The following is a 15233-nucleotide window of genomic DNA, read 5'->3' as shown; positions in this document are numbered from 1 at the left end:
GCTACTTTTTGATCCAGCCAATCTGGTTTCTATTTAAGGAATAGCATGCGTGCGCACAACGCCGGAACCCGTATTGATGTCTGCTATAACTGATCAGTGGTGAGTTGTCCTGCTGAAACGGCCTAGATAGATACTTACGCAGTTCGCTCGATTTTAACTGTTGCCACGCCATGATTCGACTGATGCAGACGCATAGCTAGCTCGAACAGTCACATGGCTTCATTGCGTTGCACAGGTGCACCGTGAATGCGGAATAGCATCAGCCGATGATACAGAGTAGGTGATAACAGGCACCTCACCATAAGAACGTTGTTGCGAACAGCATATTTGTTTAACGCACTTCGCGTTCTTTATTTTTCTCTCTACGTGACGGGTAAACAATTCACCATCGATACCATTCGTTAATATACCTGGTTAGGTAGTCGTTGTAACTATTAGGTACCATTAATTGGTAATACTAAAAGTACTATATATATACATGTATATAAAGACACAGGAACCAATCAACATCTTACTCTAAGCAGACCACAGAGGATCTACTATAAAATTGCTCTCATTAACTGTTTTTCCGTATGTGTCACGAGATAAATGCTACGTAAACAAACGCTTTTTTATGTGACATAACATTATGATTGTTGATCTGACTCCAACATCGGCAGCATTCGAGTCCAACTAACACATTTACGCATATTTAACTCTTGGCTATCAGTGAGCATCAGAGAGGCATTAATGGATATCTAAAGTTTATGGTAATAGTTACTTTATTTCATATAGAATATTTCATATAGAATACCCACCTGCCGGCTACTTTGCTAGATACCTACGTTAAGTCGGAGATATTGGAGCATCGGTTTTAACTAATTTAAGGTAAGGTTCTCTCTTAGAACAGAAAGCAAACTCTGAATTTCAAGGGAGAAATGCAAAAAAAAAAACAAAAAAAAAAAAAAAGAGTGATTTCTTTTCGTTAGCCGTTCGACTAAACACGCTAAGTAAGTGATAGTCCCGAGAGCGTTTATGTACAGGAAAAATCTTCATTAGCTACTTAGGAAATGACCATTTTGTAGTTTCAATGTTTATAACTTTAGAAACCAGCAATGCTCTTAATTTCTTCGTGTGATTGGGTTTGCCTACGAATGCTATTCTGGAGAGTAGTCATCTACTGTACGAACCTACTTATTCATAGAAATCTCACTGCAACGCGTTACAAAGGTCCATCTAAAGATTAATTAGCCATTTTGCCACATAGAACTAAATGTTTTGTGTCAAATCTATTCACACTTTGTCATTTCACTAAATGTAAGCTCCTACAGAGAAATCTATTACTAGATTATGTTCGAGCGTAAAAGCGAGAAGCTATACAATATTAACGAATAGACCTATGTTTTTCTTCTATTTCGATTATTAACAGTACGTTGTGGCGCTTACCAACGATGATTTTTTTAAGTACCTCTTGCGTTTTCGCAGCGATGCAAAATTACCAATTACTCATTATTCAGCTTTTGTCTGACACGCGTTTCACAATTGTAACACCGATGACTAGTCAGCGCACTAAATCTAGACCAAAGGCCAGGTTGTCGTAAGTTCTCCTAGGAACTGTTATGGATCGCCAGTTCAAACCCGCCATTCGACTATAGTAAACACAATATGTATAGCTCGTATCAGTTTATGCATCAGACCCTGACCGACAAGCGCACGTCTTCATTTGCCAATTTTAGAGGCCACTGCTGTTTGAGCATGTCAAGCAAGGATTATGCGTGTCATTTGCCGAGTCTTTCTACTGTGCTCAGTACAACAATTGAACAGTAAAGCCGCACCCTGTAATGGCCACTACGTTCAAATGAGACGATTTTAGCCGTCCTAATCTATCGTACTTGTAAGCTTATTAAGAACAAATGTTCGCTAAGTAATAAAACCGAACCTTGACTTTTTTCCTTATGCCGTTCTGGTATTGCGTCAGCGATCGCTGATTGATGCGTGTCAAATCTATATCCGTCCGATCTCGATTCAACAAAAAGCTTGCCTGCCAACTCAAACCAAACTTGAAGCGAAAATAGAAAGACTGATGGAATCAACGTGACTGGCACGGAGAATAATTTGCGAATTGCATGTCTTCATCACCATTTTCACTATCAGGAGGCGTGACCAATTCAAAAGGCTTTGCGGTCTTTCTTCATTTTTAAATAGCCACTTCCCGCACCAACCAGGCTAAACATGCTTCAATCTACGGACGAATTCTGCACAAATAGCGAACACTGGTAGTATACAAAGACAGCAGCATTAAAAGTCATATTCGTTACAAGAGAACTCAGAGGCCTCTGCATGTCGATCGGTGCTCCTGCTATTCACCAGATCCACAAACTCGGCTCGGGAAATATATCTTACTTGGCGGTATTTGTTCACTTGATTCTATCTAACGGAACCAGAACGAAAACTATCCAATGCTTTTTCCAGTACATTTTTATGTTCTACACAATTCTACAAAATGACACCTGAGAGAAAAAGGAAACGCAGTGCACAGTTCTGAGCAAACATCTGGCGGTCTACTTGCACCGTGTTCTTCCGATAGGGTTTTTTGTCCGTCACCCATATTTGGTCGTTCTGTTATTTTTGTGTGTAATTTAACAGTCCTGCTGCGGTTTATCATGCTGCCTGATTCCCGGATGGCCGTTTTTTGCCGCACGTTGTTTCAGAATCGCAGTAGCATGGCTAACTGCAGAACCAGAAGACATCGAGCAGTCTGATTCTTGAAGGCTCGTCTATTCTCGTCCGAATCGGTTCATCCCATCTCGGTAGCAGTCACAGAAACGGCGAGACCACTGCGCTAGCGATTGCCCCACGTCCAGTTAGAGTAGTAGTTGTAGTTATCACGGTAATTGCGGCTGAGCTCAGAAGTCTCTACCTTGCAGGTATGTATCGGTAAAGTTCCAGAGAAGAAAAGGCTTATGTTCATCTCTCCGTGCAACTATCGATCGAACCTTTCCGGCGTATCTCCTCCGTCCACAGGCCTTGTATAACGGCGTTTCTGTCCACCCTTTTTGGATCGTTTTTACCCGACTTCTGGAACTGGACGGTGACGATCAAACGACAACAAAAACAGCGTTAACGTGCCATAAAGGTGAGCTGGATCGTGAAGAGTTTAACTAGAAGAGCCTGGTACGCCTCTGGGTTTGTTCATTCCTTACCGGCAGCACGTTACATACAGCACTTGGAAGTTTCGAGTAAAATATACTGCAGCAACAAAAATATCAACTCTCGTCATGACAAACTCTCTTTGTCACCCGCCACCGCTGCGTTGGTGGCAGCCGATTTGGACATCGACGTTGGAATAGAATCACAAGTGCTGACGAGGTCAATGAGAGAATCCGCAACAACGCGATTCAATAGATCATTAGAATGAAAATGACAGCCAGCATAAGCAGTCAGAGGAGAATCGAAATTTAGTGATCGATGCGATACGAAAAGGGTTTGCACTTTGGAACCTGGAACACTACAGCTGAACAAGACTATGGGAATGGAGGTCGACTGACTGAGCTCTTTGGAGACGCTTGCGCGAATGAGACGGCGAACATCATCACCAGCGTCACCGGTGGCGGCATTCGAAGCAACGGCATTGCGGATCGCCTTGGCCGTCCCTTGTGTGCCTAATTGGCTAGGCTGTAATGTCCGAAACGTTGGTGCGGATCGTTACTGCGATGTCAACTGACCCCCTATCCGAGCAGAAACACTCGTGGATTGCCCCAAGGATTCCAATAGGGATTCATGGATATATGCATATCATGCCAGATCCAGATCAGCCAGTTTATAGATCGAGGGAAGCCTCTTTCAGATTGGTGTGATGGGCTTTATATACCGTTGCGAATAAGAACAAAAAGCTATGAAATACGTGTTAAAACAGCCAAAAGGAATGTATCTTGCAGGCCACAATTGTCGCTCCATTCCACTAGTGTTCTGTATAGTACTATTACGATGTGAATATTGCTTTTTATTTACTGCTGGGTGTCTATGGCAGAGAGTACGGAATCGGATCTTTGCGTTATATTATAGCATAAATTTGTTAGCTTGTATGATTAGTTATTATATATATTATATATTAGATAAATGCTTAGATATGTTAATAATTGTCTGGCATCAAGGAGAAAATTAATTAATCATTGAAGATGATACTATTACTACACTGGCTAGTGATTAATGACTGGCCCTCTAAGGGTTTACGATATCTACAGGCATCTGCATGTATCGTTTGCACGTATTGGCCGGGAGTTTATTAAAGGCAAATCTATAATACATTATTGGAATCTCTGTATGTTCTTTGTGGCTGTCATAGTATTCGAAAAAGGAGATTACGCTTGTCTAAGATATAATATAATAATCCCCATGGTGTGACGCCACAATCCTGTCGCAGCTTTTGTAGCCGTCTAAAGCAATGATTGACAATAGTGTCGTACGTAAAAGTCGAAACATTTATCCCTAGATGTGTTATTTTGCAACAGTTAGCCACCCTTGCATTATCCATATTTCAGGGGAAGAAAACTATTTCCACTGAGCTTAAAATCCACATGTGAGCTTTATTTCCTGCGTGCAATATACCATATTTAGGCACAAACAACTTAATACATGTCCTTATTGCACGTCTATATACGAACTCCTTGTTTCCTACGATCAAAGCCATCTCATTAGACTATGATATACGTAAAAATCAACACGTATCCAAAGCGCACATCTAATTTTGTCGTTTTAAAAGCAGCTGTAGCAACGTTCAACGATAGGTACACAAGCCCCTATTCGAAAACTTTTCTATTTTCCTGATCTATCTTGCTAAATATCTCGGTGTTGTCATTTTTTCCTATTAGCAGTTGTTTCAACTCCGTACTCCTGTCCTCCGTCCCAATAGGATCAAATAGCATTTGGTTATGATGCATTCCTGTTTTCCCTCTTATCTTTTATATCGTACATTTCGCCTGCTTCTAAACACCTAGTTCACCATTTCTCTGCGGTCAGTTCTGTGTCATTTTTCCAGTTGTGTTACATTATACATTATATTTCTGACCAAACATATTCGTATACGTACACAGCACAATGTTTTAGCCTGGCTATAGCAAACGGAAGGCCTTAACTCATCCATGAGTCATCTGCAAAGACATAAAAAGAAGGATAGATGGAGAGAAAAGCTTTGCGGGATGAAAAAGAGGTACCTTCACTCAGTCACTGCCCCTTACGTCTCGTATGATTGTAATCGTCGCGCGCGTTCGCCGTATCTTACCGGACGCGCAGCTCTGTTTCGGCACCAGCTAGCTAACCGATAATTTTTTACGGTGAACAATACCAGCTGCTGCCGATCTGACGGTGAGATAAGCGCTATGCCTTGATTTTCCGAAAAGATTATGGCAAAAGACTGATTCGAATTGGGCTACGGACGGCTAGAAAAGGGCCACTACGTGTTTTTCAGAGTTTGTCTATACCTGTGTTTTTCTTCTGGCTGCCGAGATGGTGCAGTGGTAACGTGGCAGTGAACCTCTATGTTGCCTATTAAACTTAAAGATATGTACGGTGGTTTAGGTTTGAAACCGGACGTAGACGCGCCTTGGTTCGTGTTGATAGGAGCTAAATCTGAAACAATACCTAATAGCATGAAATGTAAAACCCGAAAAATGCCTTTACCGTGATAGGCAGCTACAGTGCACAGCATGTCGTTGAGATAGAACGCAAGAGAGTACCAAGATATAGTCTATCATCCAGTTACGGATAAACTGTATAACAAACGAATTTCTATGTTAAGAATTTTACGTCTGGTACTGCCATTAAGCATTCCATCAGACCGACGGCTGGCTCCCAGCAAACGAACCTATACATTAGCAATATTAACCCCAACTGTCAATTTTTGAAAATTCATTGGCTATTTATCTCTGCCGTAAGCTTAAAAATAGATACAGCCAGTAACCTCATTGAGTCATTGATTTCCGCGTTGTTCTATATTAATTAACTGTGATGTCAGATCCTTACGGTGCAGTCTACTATAAGAAATGTTTGCGTGCGAAGGATTCTAGATTTGCTTATACTTAGCCGATTTTTCGTAGTGTACTAGTGCAGTGTAATATTGATATTTTTTACTATACGAGGATAATTAAGGTACAAACGCTAAGTGTTCTTCCAACCAATTATACAAAAAGTGGGCACAACATGACTTCCTCAAATACCGATTTTTTAATCGTACATAACACGTGCCCGTCTCCAGTTCGTACTACCTCTACGGGCGGAGTGTGCGAATGTGCCTTCAGGGGGTCGTGTTGTGGGTCATTAGGGTCTTATGTTATTATTTCCTGAGTTATTCATAGATATCAGTCTGTTGATTTATGGCACATAGACACGCATCCCCAAGATACATACGTAAAATCATGTGAGCTTGTTATTTGCTGCTAAGTTACGTTACAAATAACTTAGAATGAATCAACGAAGCGTGACGATAATGATGTGGGTAATGCCCTGGAAAATTCCGCAGAAAAATACCCGAGCTCATTGCGACGTTTACTTTTTACGCCTCTTTGACCACCTAAAGTTGAGTCCCTATGGATATCTGCGCGTCCAGTGAATATCCATATACAGTATAAATATTCATTGAACGGCGCACCGGCTAATGCCACCACACATTGATCCGATGCTCAGCTATTATTACTTTTGCGCATTTGTTTCCTACAGCCAATGACGAACAGACGACCCTAACCAATATATAGAAATGACTAGTCGCGTCAGCTTACACGAATCCTACCGCGGACCTACCGCGTAAGCGCTGTCGAACCTACGACGCGTGTGTTCTACCAACGGCGGTGGCGCCAGCTACTGTCGCTTTTACTTAAATCGATGCCGATTCTTCTGGTGGGTTCTATTGCTTTCTTCGTTTTGCGTTTCGGGTTCGAATTTGGTTCTGCGCGAAAGACCCTGACAAGTACCACTTGAGAAAGCTCCATATACCCGCAACAGATTGTTATTGGCTATTATTAAGCAGTGAGGCATTCCGGTCCAGAGTTATACACGCAGATACACATAAAGGTTATATATTTCTGCCTAGATGTCTTTGTCTATGTACATACAACATGCAATCACGTATGTTCACGAACCGCGCTGCTAGGCAAAGCCGCGTCTCAAACAGTTTTCCACATGCAGCGTGTCGGGGCGACCCCCTGGCGGCGGCGAACGACCACTGCAACAACAACAACAACAACGGCGACGACAAATAACCGAGAGCAAGCGCGGGACGCGCAACCCCCAATCTGCTACCCCATGTCCCGACGAACTCTAACGATTTAGTCCCCTCTTTCTTCGTGTTCAGGCTCTGCCATCGATATTCTAGCGCCCGCATGCTGCTGTTGGGATTATCGCTCCGTTGGCTGCTTTTCGTACATGGCCGCACTCCGCTGGCGGCGGGTTCGGCAGCATCGAGTAAGCGCGGCACCAACGAACCCTCTTCAAGCTGAAAATGTTCAACTGGGCGCTACCGGCAGCGATGGGGGTAGGGTTGACGGATGCCGCGTTTTTGAACTGGTAGCTCTTTTTGCTGATGCTCTTCAGGATTATTGCTTTAGGATTGCTGCCGACCGGCTACAGCATCAAGCCAGGTTTCCCGCGCCACAGGCCTGATAAACCGAAAAGGACCTCTAGCTGCTACGACGCGCTTCTGGCGTCCGCCGCCTGGTGCCTGTCGTCTCTAAGGCGGTGGTTAGTTGTGGCGTCGTCGGAAGAAGGACGCCGGCATCGTTCGACACGGCGGAAAACGGCCGATAATGGTGCTGCGCACGGTGTTCGTAGCGTCTGTGCTGCGCGTGGTGGTGTCCGTCGACCGATAACAGTAGCAGCAGCAGCAGCAGCAGCAGGCGAGTAGTCGACAAGCATCGAACCAACGCTGTGGTCGAATGCCGACAAGAAAATCATGTGATGACTGTATGATTGGACCCGTCATACTGTCGTCACCGCTAGCCTGCAATTCACTGGTTGGATCCATGAACGTTCGAAACCGCTAAACGGCAACCTCACCCTGACTCGGATCCGAGCAACCAAAAAGACCTAGCTGATTCACTAACTGGCTCACTTGAGCAAGGCCCGTGCGTGTCGGAGCCGCCTGCACAGTTCAAACCTCGGAAACCAGCCGGTTCGCAGGCTGTACACAGCGAATCTGCTTGTCGCTCCGCCGCACCGAGGCTTCGGCGGCCCGTGGCGCCGTAAACGCGACTAGCATTTTTAGGAACGGATCCAAAAACACAATTGCTAGATTCAAACGGAAAAGTTTCGGCGCGGCGGGACAACGACGCGAGGTGACGGAGAGGTTCGTTCAAGAACGCAACGAGGAAGGCAGGGGGTTTGGGGGGAGGGTATGGCTAACAACATCGACGAATATCTCTAACTCCGATCGGATCGGAGCTGCCGGAGCCTTGCTAGGTTGCGGCTGCTGCTGCCGCTGCTGGGGGTTCAGATCTTAGCCGTACTGGCGCCGGCTCGCAGTCGGTCGGTCGGTCGGTTACCACAGAAGCGAAGATATAGGAAGAAGAAAAAGAAAAGAGAAAGGACGATCCTTTGGTGCGGCCAGGTTTTCGGCCGAGAGTCGCGTCCACCGCCGTCCATCGGCGAACCCCGACCCAAAGAAATAAGTATAGAGAAACAGTGGTTGGAGCGGCGGCTGTAGCAATAGCAAAAGCGGCAGCAAAGATTCTGCCAGCAGCGGTAGACGAAGCTCCGACGAAACAGAACTCTCCCCCCAGCCAATGCTATGTTGCTGGTATAGCTGGTGGTGATCAGAGGGGTTCTCGCCAGCCCCTGGACCAGTCGCCCCGGGGGCAGAACCACCGCGGTCAGAAGAACAGCTAGAAAAAGTTTAGAGTGTAGTTGCTTCGGCATCAGTAGTAGACAACCAGCGCGCCGCGTCAAGTTTCCGAAATTTGTTTCGGCATGCCGACAAGAGTTAGCCATTTGAAGCGATGCTTAAACCGTTCGTAAAGTTCGAAGCTTGTAGCAGTGTGCCGTATTTACCGTGTAATTCCACCTGTGGCCGTTAAAGTACTAGCAGTCATCCTCTAGAAGTGACGCGGTTTTTCAGTGAAGTTGGTACACGTTAGCAGTAGCCACTACTTTCCGCGTCCGCCTGCAGTGGCCAGCTTATGAACTGATTGACAGTGCTACGGTTATTTTTCAACTGTGTTACGTGCATCGTTTGCGTGGCGTGCTTTTGTTCCACCATCGCGGCAATAGCCCGTTACCGAAGCGTCGAATGTTTACCTTCTCCTCTCTCGTCGTTACTGCCTGAATACCAGCGTGCTTCAATGACAAGCGCCTTTGATACAAAAAAGACAACCGTCATCGTTAACAAAAGGCAATCCCAGCCAGTAACATAACTTTTTAAGCTAGTTGTCAACAGTAAAAAGTGATGATTTCATAAACACATTCCCACCGAACGCGCTAAATGCCTTCTTAGCTCGTTGTACGCACAACGCTGCTCAGAGAAAATTCCGGTGGTAAACGCTGACGTATATATGTATGGCTTCGTTTTTGGGTGCCTCAAATTTGTGCATCTGTCCATCACCTCCATACTTGATGCTTACCTTTGACCGTCGCTTGTTAAGTAGAGCGAAGTTACTAAGTAAATCGGACTCACTAAGTGAGTCCGATTCAAGCGGCTGCTTAAACATCATCCGATCGCATCAAATGCCTCCTGTGAAAAACTAATGTTTACGCGAATGATTTTCTATTTTATAAATAAGCATAAGGATACAACCCATTTCGCAAAAATAAAGTATATTAATATGTAACTTAGTTATTTATGAAATACTTTCAAAATAATGTCTACGAAAGTCGAAATAGGGACATCAAAACAATATCTTGAAAGGACTTTCTGCAGGGTGGAATTGTTATAAGAAAAAAAAAATTACTATAATTCCTATTTCAAATAGGAGCAAATCATGTCTACCTGCTAATATGGCAAAGAATAATCTTGTTTGGGATAGATGTTAATGTCAATATAGATAGTGGCGTACGACGTTGCTGATTTTAGTAAACAGGATGCTGAACACAATGTAGACCACAGTCGTTGATTAGGGGAATCCACATAAATAAATGCCTAATCAGACATGTTTTTCCAGGCGACCGGTCCGCAAATCTGCTGAAGTTCAAAATGCGCCGACCATTTAATCAGCTCTGGAACTCAACAAGCTCTTCGAAACAGTTATTCACACAGATATTGTTCTAATAAACTTACAAAACAGTCTTGAATATATACCACTTAACTATTTTCATTTTGCATCATCGCTGCGTGATCCATATTACTGCCCACTATTACGTCACTATTTGAAATGAATTTTCCGGCACCCCAGTTTCCTAAACTAATCTCTTACCTTTCGTTCTCTTGCAGGTCGTTCTCGCAAATCAAAAAAATCAAAAATGTTGCTCAACACCGACGTCAACGACAATGATAACAACAACCAAATTACCCCGTGCGAAGCGGCTGGCCAGCAGCTTCACCGACCCCACGAATGCCCTCTGTGTCATAAAGGTTTTACCCGCTCCAATCATTTAGCAGATCACGTGCGCCGGCACACCGGCGAACGGCCCTATCCATGTTCTTACTGTCAGAAAAAGTTTGCTACGAAAAGTCACCGACGCGAACACGAACGAACTCACGTCGGGGGCAAACTTGAATGCCACCTGTGCCCTTCGAGATTCACCCGACGGCGCCAGGCTTTACAGCACCTGCGGGGCCATGGAATCGACACGGCCTTGCTTGAGACTAATATCAATATTTGGCCTATGCGGATGAATGGCACGATCCCGACCGATCAATTAAGCCCCGAATCTCCACCAACGCCGGAACCTGAACAGCCAAGCACGACAAGCTGCGTTTAGAGAAAGTTTACAATGGAACTTGTGAGATGAAGAACGTAGAAGTTTTGAAAAGTAACTGAAAGAAATCGACATTGGCCAAAGAGCGCACCATTGAAATGTTCGGAAAAATGTTGCTGTATGATGTATGTTTTTACGATATGATGTCTTGTTACCAAAAGGAGGAACTCAGGTTCATACGTTTTATTGCTACGGTTTACTGATAGTAACTTTACCATTAATCCATTTTCTGATGTTACAATCGTTTTATCACCGCAATACTCATTTTTTTTTTATGTCAAACATAACTTCCTACCTTTTACTATTTAAACTGAAAATAAGGGACAGATTTAGTAATTTTTAATTAATGTGCATGCCTTAGAAAATATTGCTCAAATGATGCCTTCAATGATGAATTTACACCATATTGCTCAAGCTTGGGTGTGATGAAGTAAGTGCCTTTTATCATGTGTGGCAAATGGCGTTAATCAAACGAAAAACTCATGCGGATGCCGGTGGGTGCTTACGCAACGAATCCGCCGTCGACATCTTGCTCACATAAAAGATAAGCCGTGCAAACTCTATATACATATATATATATATATATATATATATATATATATATATATATATATATATATATATATATCAACTATTTAGACGAAGCTAAGGAGGTATGATGACTTTTTGAGGCGGGTCATCTGTGTAGTTTCCCTTGTGCCGAATGCAGTGTCCGCGACCAAGGTTGCACATACCTAGAGTGAAACTGTTTTCCCTCCTCTGTTCGTACCCCTTTGAAGGAATCTGTTTGTATTGGCCTGATTTCCTTGTGTCTGTAAATATCGTTATCGCGATAGAGCTATCGTCAATACAAATGATGAGAAGCTATGCCGATTCATGAAAGCATGCAAGTGTGATACGTCCACGAAATCGTTATGAAATAACCCTATGACCTTATAATATCTCTATATGTTTGCTTTTATAGGTAAATTCCTAACGAAATCAGCTACTGGCTATCCATCAAAAGACAGGCTAACATATAGTTCCGTACTGTATATATATACACCCTACACACGTGATGGGAGAACAACGTAAGCCAAGTAGCCTTTTTGCTATATTACTATAGTATGTAACTGATAGATAACTTCATTCCACACCTTGTCTGCCACATGGCCTGAGGGATGCAAACTCAAATAGGCCTAAACGATCTCCTAGGTAGGTTCATGTTTGTTAGCTTGTCACCATTGCTAAATTGTCATTAATATTTTATTGTTTAGCTATGATATGCAAAAATACTACAAAGATGTACGATTATATTTAACATTATTATGAAAAAAGTATATAACGATTTTATTGTTGCTTTATCACACTCCGCGGGCCTATAGATCAGGCCTCTTCCTTATTACTGTTAAAGGTGCTAGTGACTATTCTATATATATATATATATATATATGGCAATACATGGCTCCGTCATATGGCACGCACGTCAATAATCACAACCTTATGTGAAATACGTCGTAATGTTAAATATAGTTACATTATAATATGACACACAATTGTGAAATTATAATCGAATTTACATACATTTGTAATTACTGAAAATGATTCATATTGTTGACAAGACGACAATATCGAAGTAATATTCCAGCTATGATAAGTTTCAACATCAAGATCCGCGTTAATTGAGCTTGCGAGAAGATAAAGGTTAGAATAGATCGCTACGTATCAGGGCTGCGTCCTGTAGTCAGTAGTTATCAGGGCTGAAATCTGATTATGTTCGATACGTCCATACTCACACACTGACCATTAGACATACGTAGGTCCGCTGCTGACGACACAGGTAGATATAATCATTTCATAACGATAACACTTCAAGTTACAACTGAGCGTCGTCCTCTTTAAACAAAGCGCGACGAACTTTAACGTGGGGATCGCTTAATTGCAATTGGCGTATACAAAACTTTTATTTTGACCAACAGTCCATCTAGCTTTTAAGGTTTAAAGGCTACTATAGACCTGACCCCAAAAAACAATGACAGCACAGTCATCATGACCGTTCTTCCCCATTTGCAATGTCAACGTGTTTGCTTCTCAACTAGAATTGAAACGAGCTGTGGGCGTACCTCATTTTAATTTTTCTCAAAGGACACATCGCGCCTCATCGAGTTCGATAGGCAGATGTTTGATTAGCTGCTTTTTTCTTAACCTAAACGGTTGATTTTGCCGGCCGCCAAGAGATGATTGTCTTTTTCTACCAGCACAAGCTATCTCGCGCTATGCTACTCAGACTGTACACTTCTCTGTAATAATTCCAGATACAACAATCTGTCAACGTTGCCCGACAACCGAAAACGATAGTATGAGTCGCCATTTACCTGTATTTATCTAGAAATATTAAACTGCAATACGGCAATCCTCTTACCGTCGGCAGAATCGCCCAACTACCATAGTCATTGAACCCGTTGCTAGCAGATTCAGATATGCTACACGATTAACGCGGTCAGCCTACGGTAATCACTACCTGTAGTGTTCTTATGGGGTTCACTTTGTGAATTCTTGTTTCCGCCCGGATGCCGCAGAACTGGGTAACCGTCCGACTACAGGTCCGAATTCGGATCGAAACTACGACTGGTTTAATAACTTTGTCTGCTAATAGATTTTTCTGTCGACAGCTGAGACTAATCTCCGGACACAATTTCATATGAATTTTTTTCCAAGCACGTCTTGTAGGCTTCAAATAGGCATCGAATACAGTGGAAAACTTATTTTCTTGGAACGAAATAAAGCTTCTCAAAGGGGGGTGGTTAAGGAAAAAGCGCATATATCAATATTAGTATACACTTGCCTGCGTCGATCGTTTTTTAGGCAACACTGATGCCGATGGTATTTAGTTTACTCCTGCAGCAGCATTGGGGTAAGGAAAGGTACGATTATACGGGCGTTCAGAATTTGTGTCCTTCCAGTGCAGGATGATTCGAGCTTGCGTCTGGATTCATTAAAATAGTTTGGACGCAGATCGGCTTCTAGGAGAAAGCCTATGCACGAGCTCTTGGCAATGCATCCTGTAAACATGTGCACTGTTGACCTACGCTACATTTCCCAACTAAATTTACAGACACAAAACAAAATCATTGGCACATCTTTGTGCTGGAAGTAAACAGCCATCAAAATCAATACTTAACTGCAGTAGAATTAAACGTAACACGCCAGAGATTAATTTCGCAGCCGTGTTCTTAACCATTTAGTAGATATTAAGTGCTTCGAGTTTCAGGTCCGGTTATCGTATGGTTAGGCACTGTTTCAAATGGCTAGCTTGTTTTAGCACGAAACGAATTTTTTTTTCTGGCGCTAGCTGTGTTTTTAGCCGCTCGGTACACAAACACGTACTACATAATCTAATCTGGCACAGTAGTGTCATCAGGATCAATGGTCTACAAGTTAGTTATCCAGGTTACACATTGCTGTTTCTCAACGTCCTTCATTAGCCAGTCGATGAGCGCAGAGCGCATGTGTAATGTGTAGAAATCCATATGGATTTACATTATGATAAACGTTATCTAGTCGGTCAGTTTTCATGTGACAGATTTCAGCATAGCAAAGAATTCCTTTCAGAGGATCGTCCATTTAAGTCACTACGGAACGCCAGATCGTTTATATGACCGTCCCTCCGTCAAGATTGACAGCTACACCCAATAGAATAATGTTACAACCGTTTTAAAATTGAAGGGCGTAGTTCGATTGACGTTCCACCAGCAGCACATCCACCCCTTCGGATTTTCTCATGAGAGTAACTCATGGGTGCAGGTCTGTCGACAAAGGTCAACTGTGAAGATCTCAGTTGTGAGTAAACAAAAAATGAATATGAGCCTATGAGTCAGACTTTCCCGTTGGAGTAATTGAGTTCATTCGATCGTTATTAAGACACCAACAAAGATGTGCGTTTAGATAATAAACTTAGTGAATAATTTCCAAATGAAACTTCTCTGTTCAAACATTTTCGCATCATTGCGTTCTGTTAATTGAAATACATCGTCTTAATCAGCGTCGTGCATTTACAATACAGTAATATCCGAAGCCTATGTTGCCCATTGGTGAAGCATGTATTCAAATGCAGAGATTGTGTTGTTGGCATAATTTCGAATCTCTAGAGAAAAGCGTTCGCAATATTTAACTGGTTTTTCGCGTGATAGTGGATCTAAGATCCGTCACGTGGGGCCAATGTCGCACTTAACCGAAATGGTGCTAGGCGTGTCTAGGTTTTTCATTACAATCTCGGTTTGGATAACTTTTCGCCAAAACGAATTATCATAAAACGGATCTCTATGTAAGATGGGAAACTTCGACGTGGATAGGTGATGGTCAAAAGTAAGAAATTA

General features: G+C 42.9%; 1 protein-coding gene across 1 annotated transcript; it reads left to right on the top strand.

Annotated features, from left to right (window-relative positions):
• The first annotated feature begins 8355 nt into the window (after positions 1-8355).
• LOC111249411 (uncharacterized) lies at positions 8356-12436 on the top strand. The gene is made up of 2 exons (XM_086987533.1): positions 8356-10203; positions 10391-12436. The coding sequence occupies exon 2, from the start codon at positions 10420-10422 to the stop codon at positions 10879-10881; it is 462 nt and encodes a 153-aa protein (XP_086843659.1). The 5' UTR covers positions 8356-10203; positions 10391-10419; the 3' UTR covers positions 10882-12436.
• Positions 12437-15233: the final 2797 nt, after the last annotated feature.

The sequence above is a fragment of the Varroa destructor genome, unplaced genomic scaffold (assembly GCF_002443255.2).
Source record: "Varroa destructor unplaced genomic scaffold, Vdes_3.0 BEIS01000004.1, whole genome shotgun sequence".
Lineage (NCBI taxonomy): Eukaryota > Metazoa > Arthropoda > Arachnida > Mesostigmata > Varroidae > Varroa > Varroa destructor.
This window is presented reverse-complemented; position numbering and strand designations above follow the sequence as displayed.

Coding starts and splice junctions, on each gene's coding strand:
- LOC111249411 (XM_086987533.1), top strand. CDS start 10,420: ATGTTGCTCAACACCGACGTCAACGACAATGATAACAACAACCAAATT.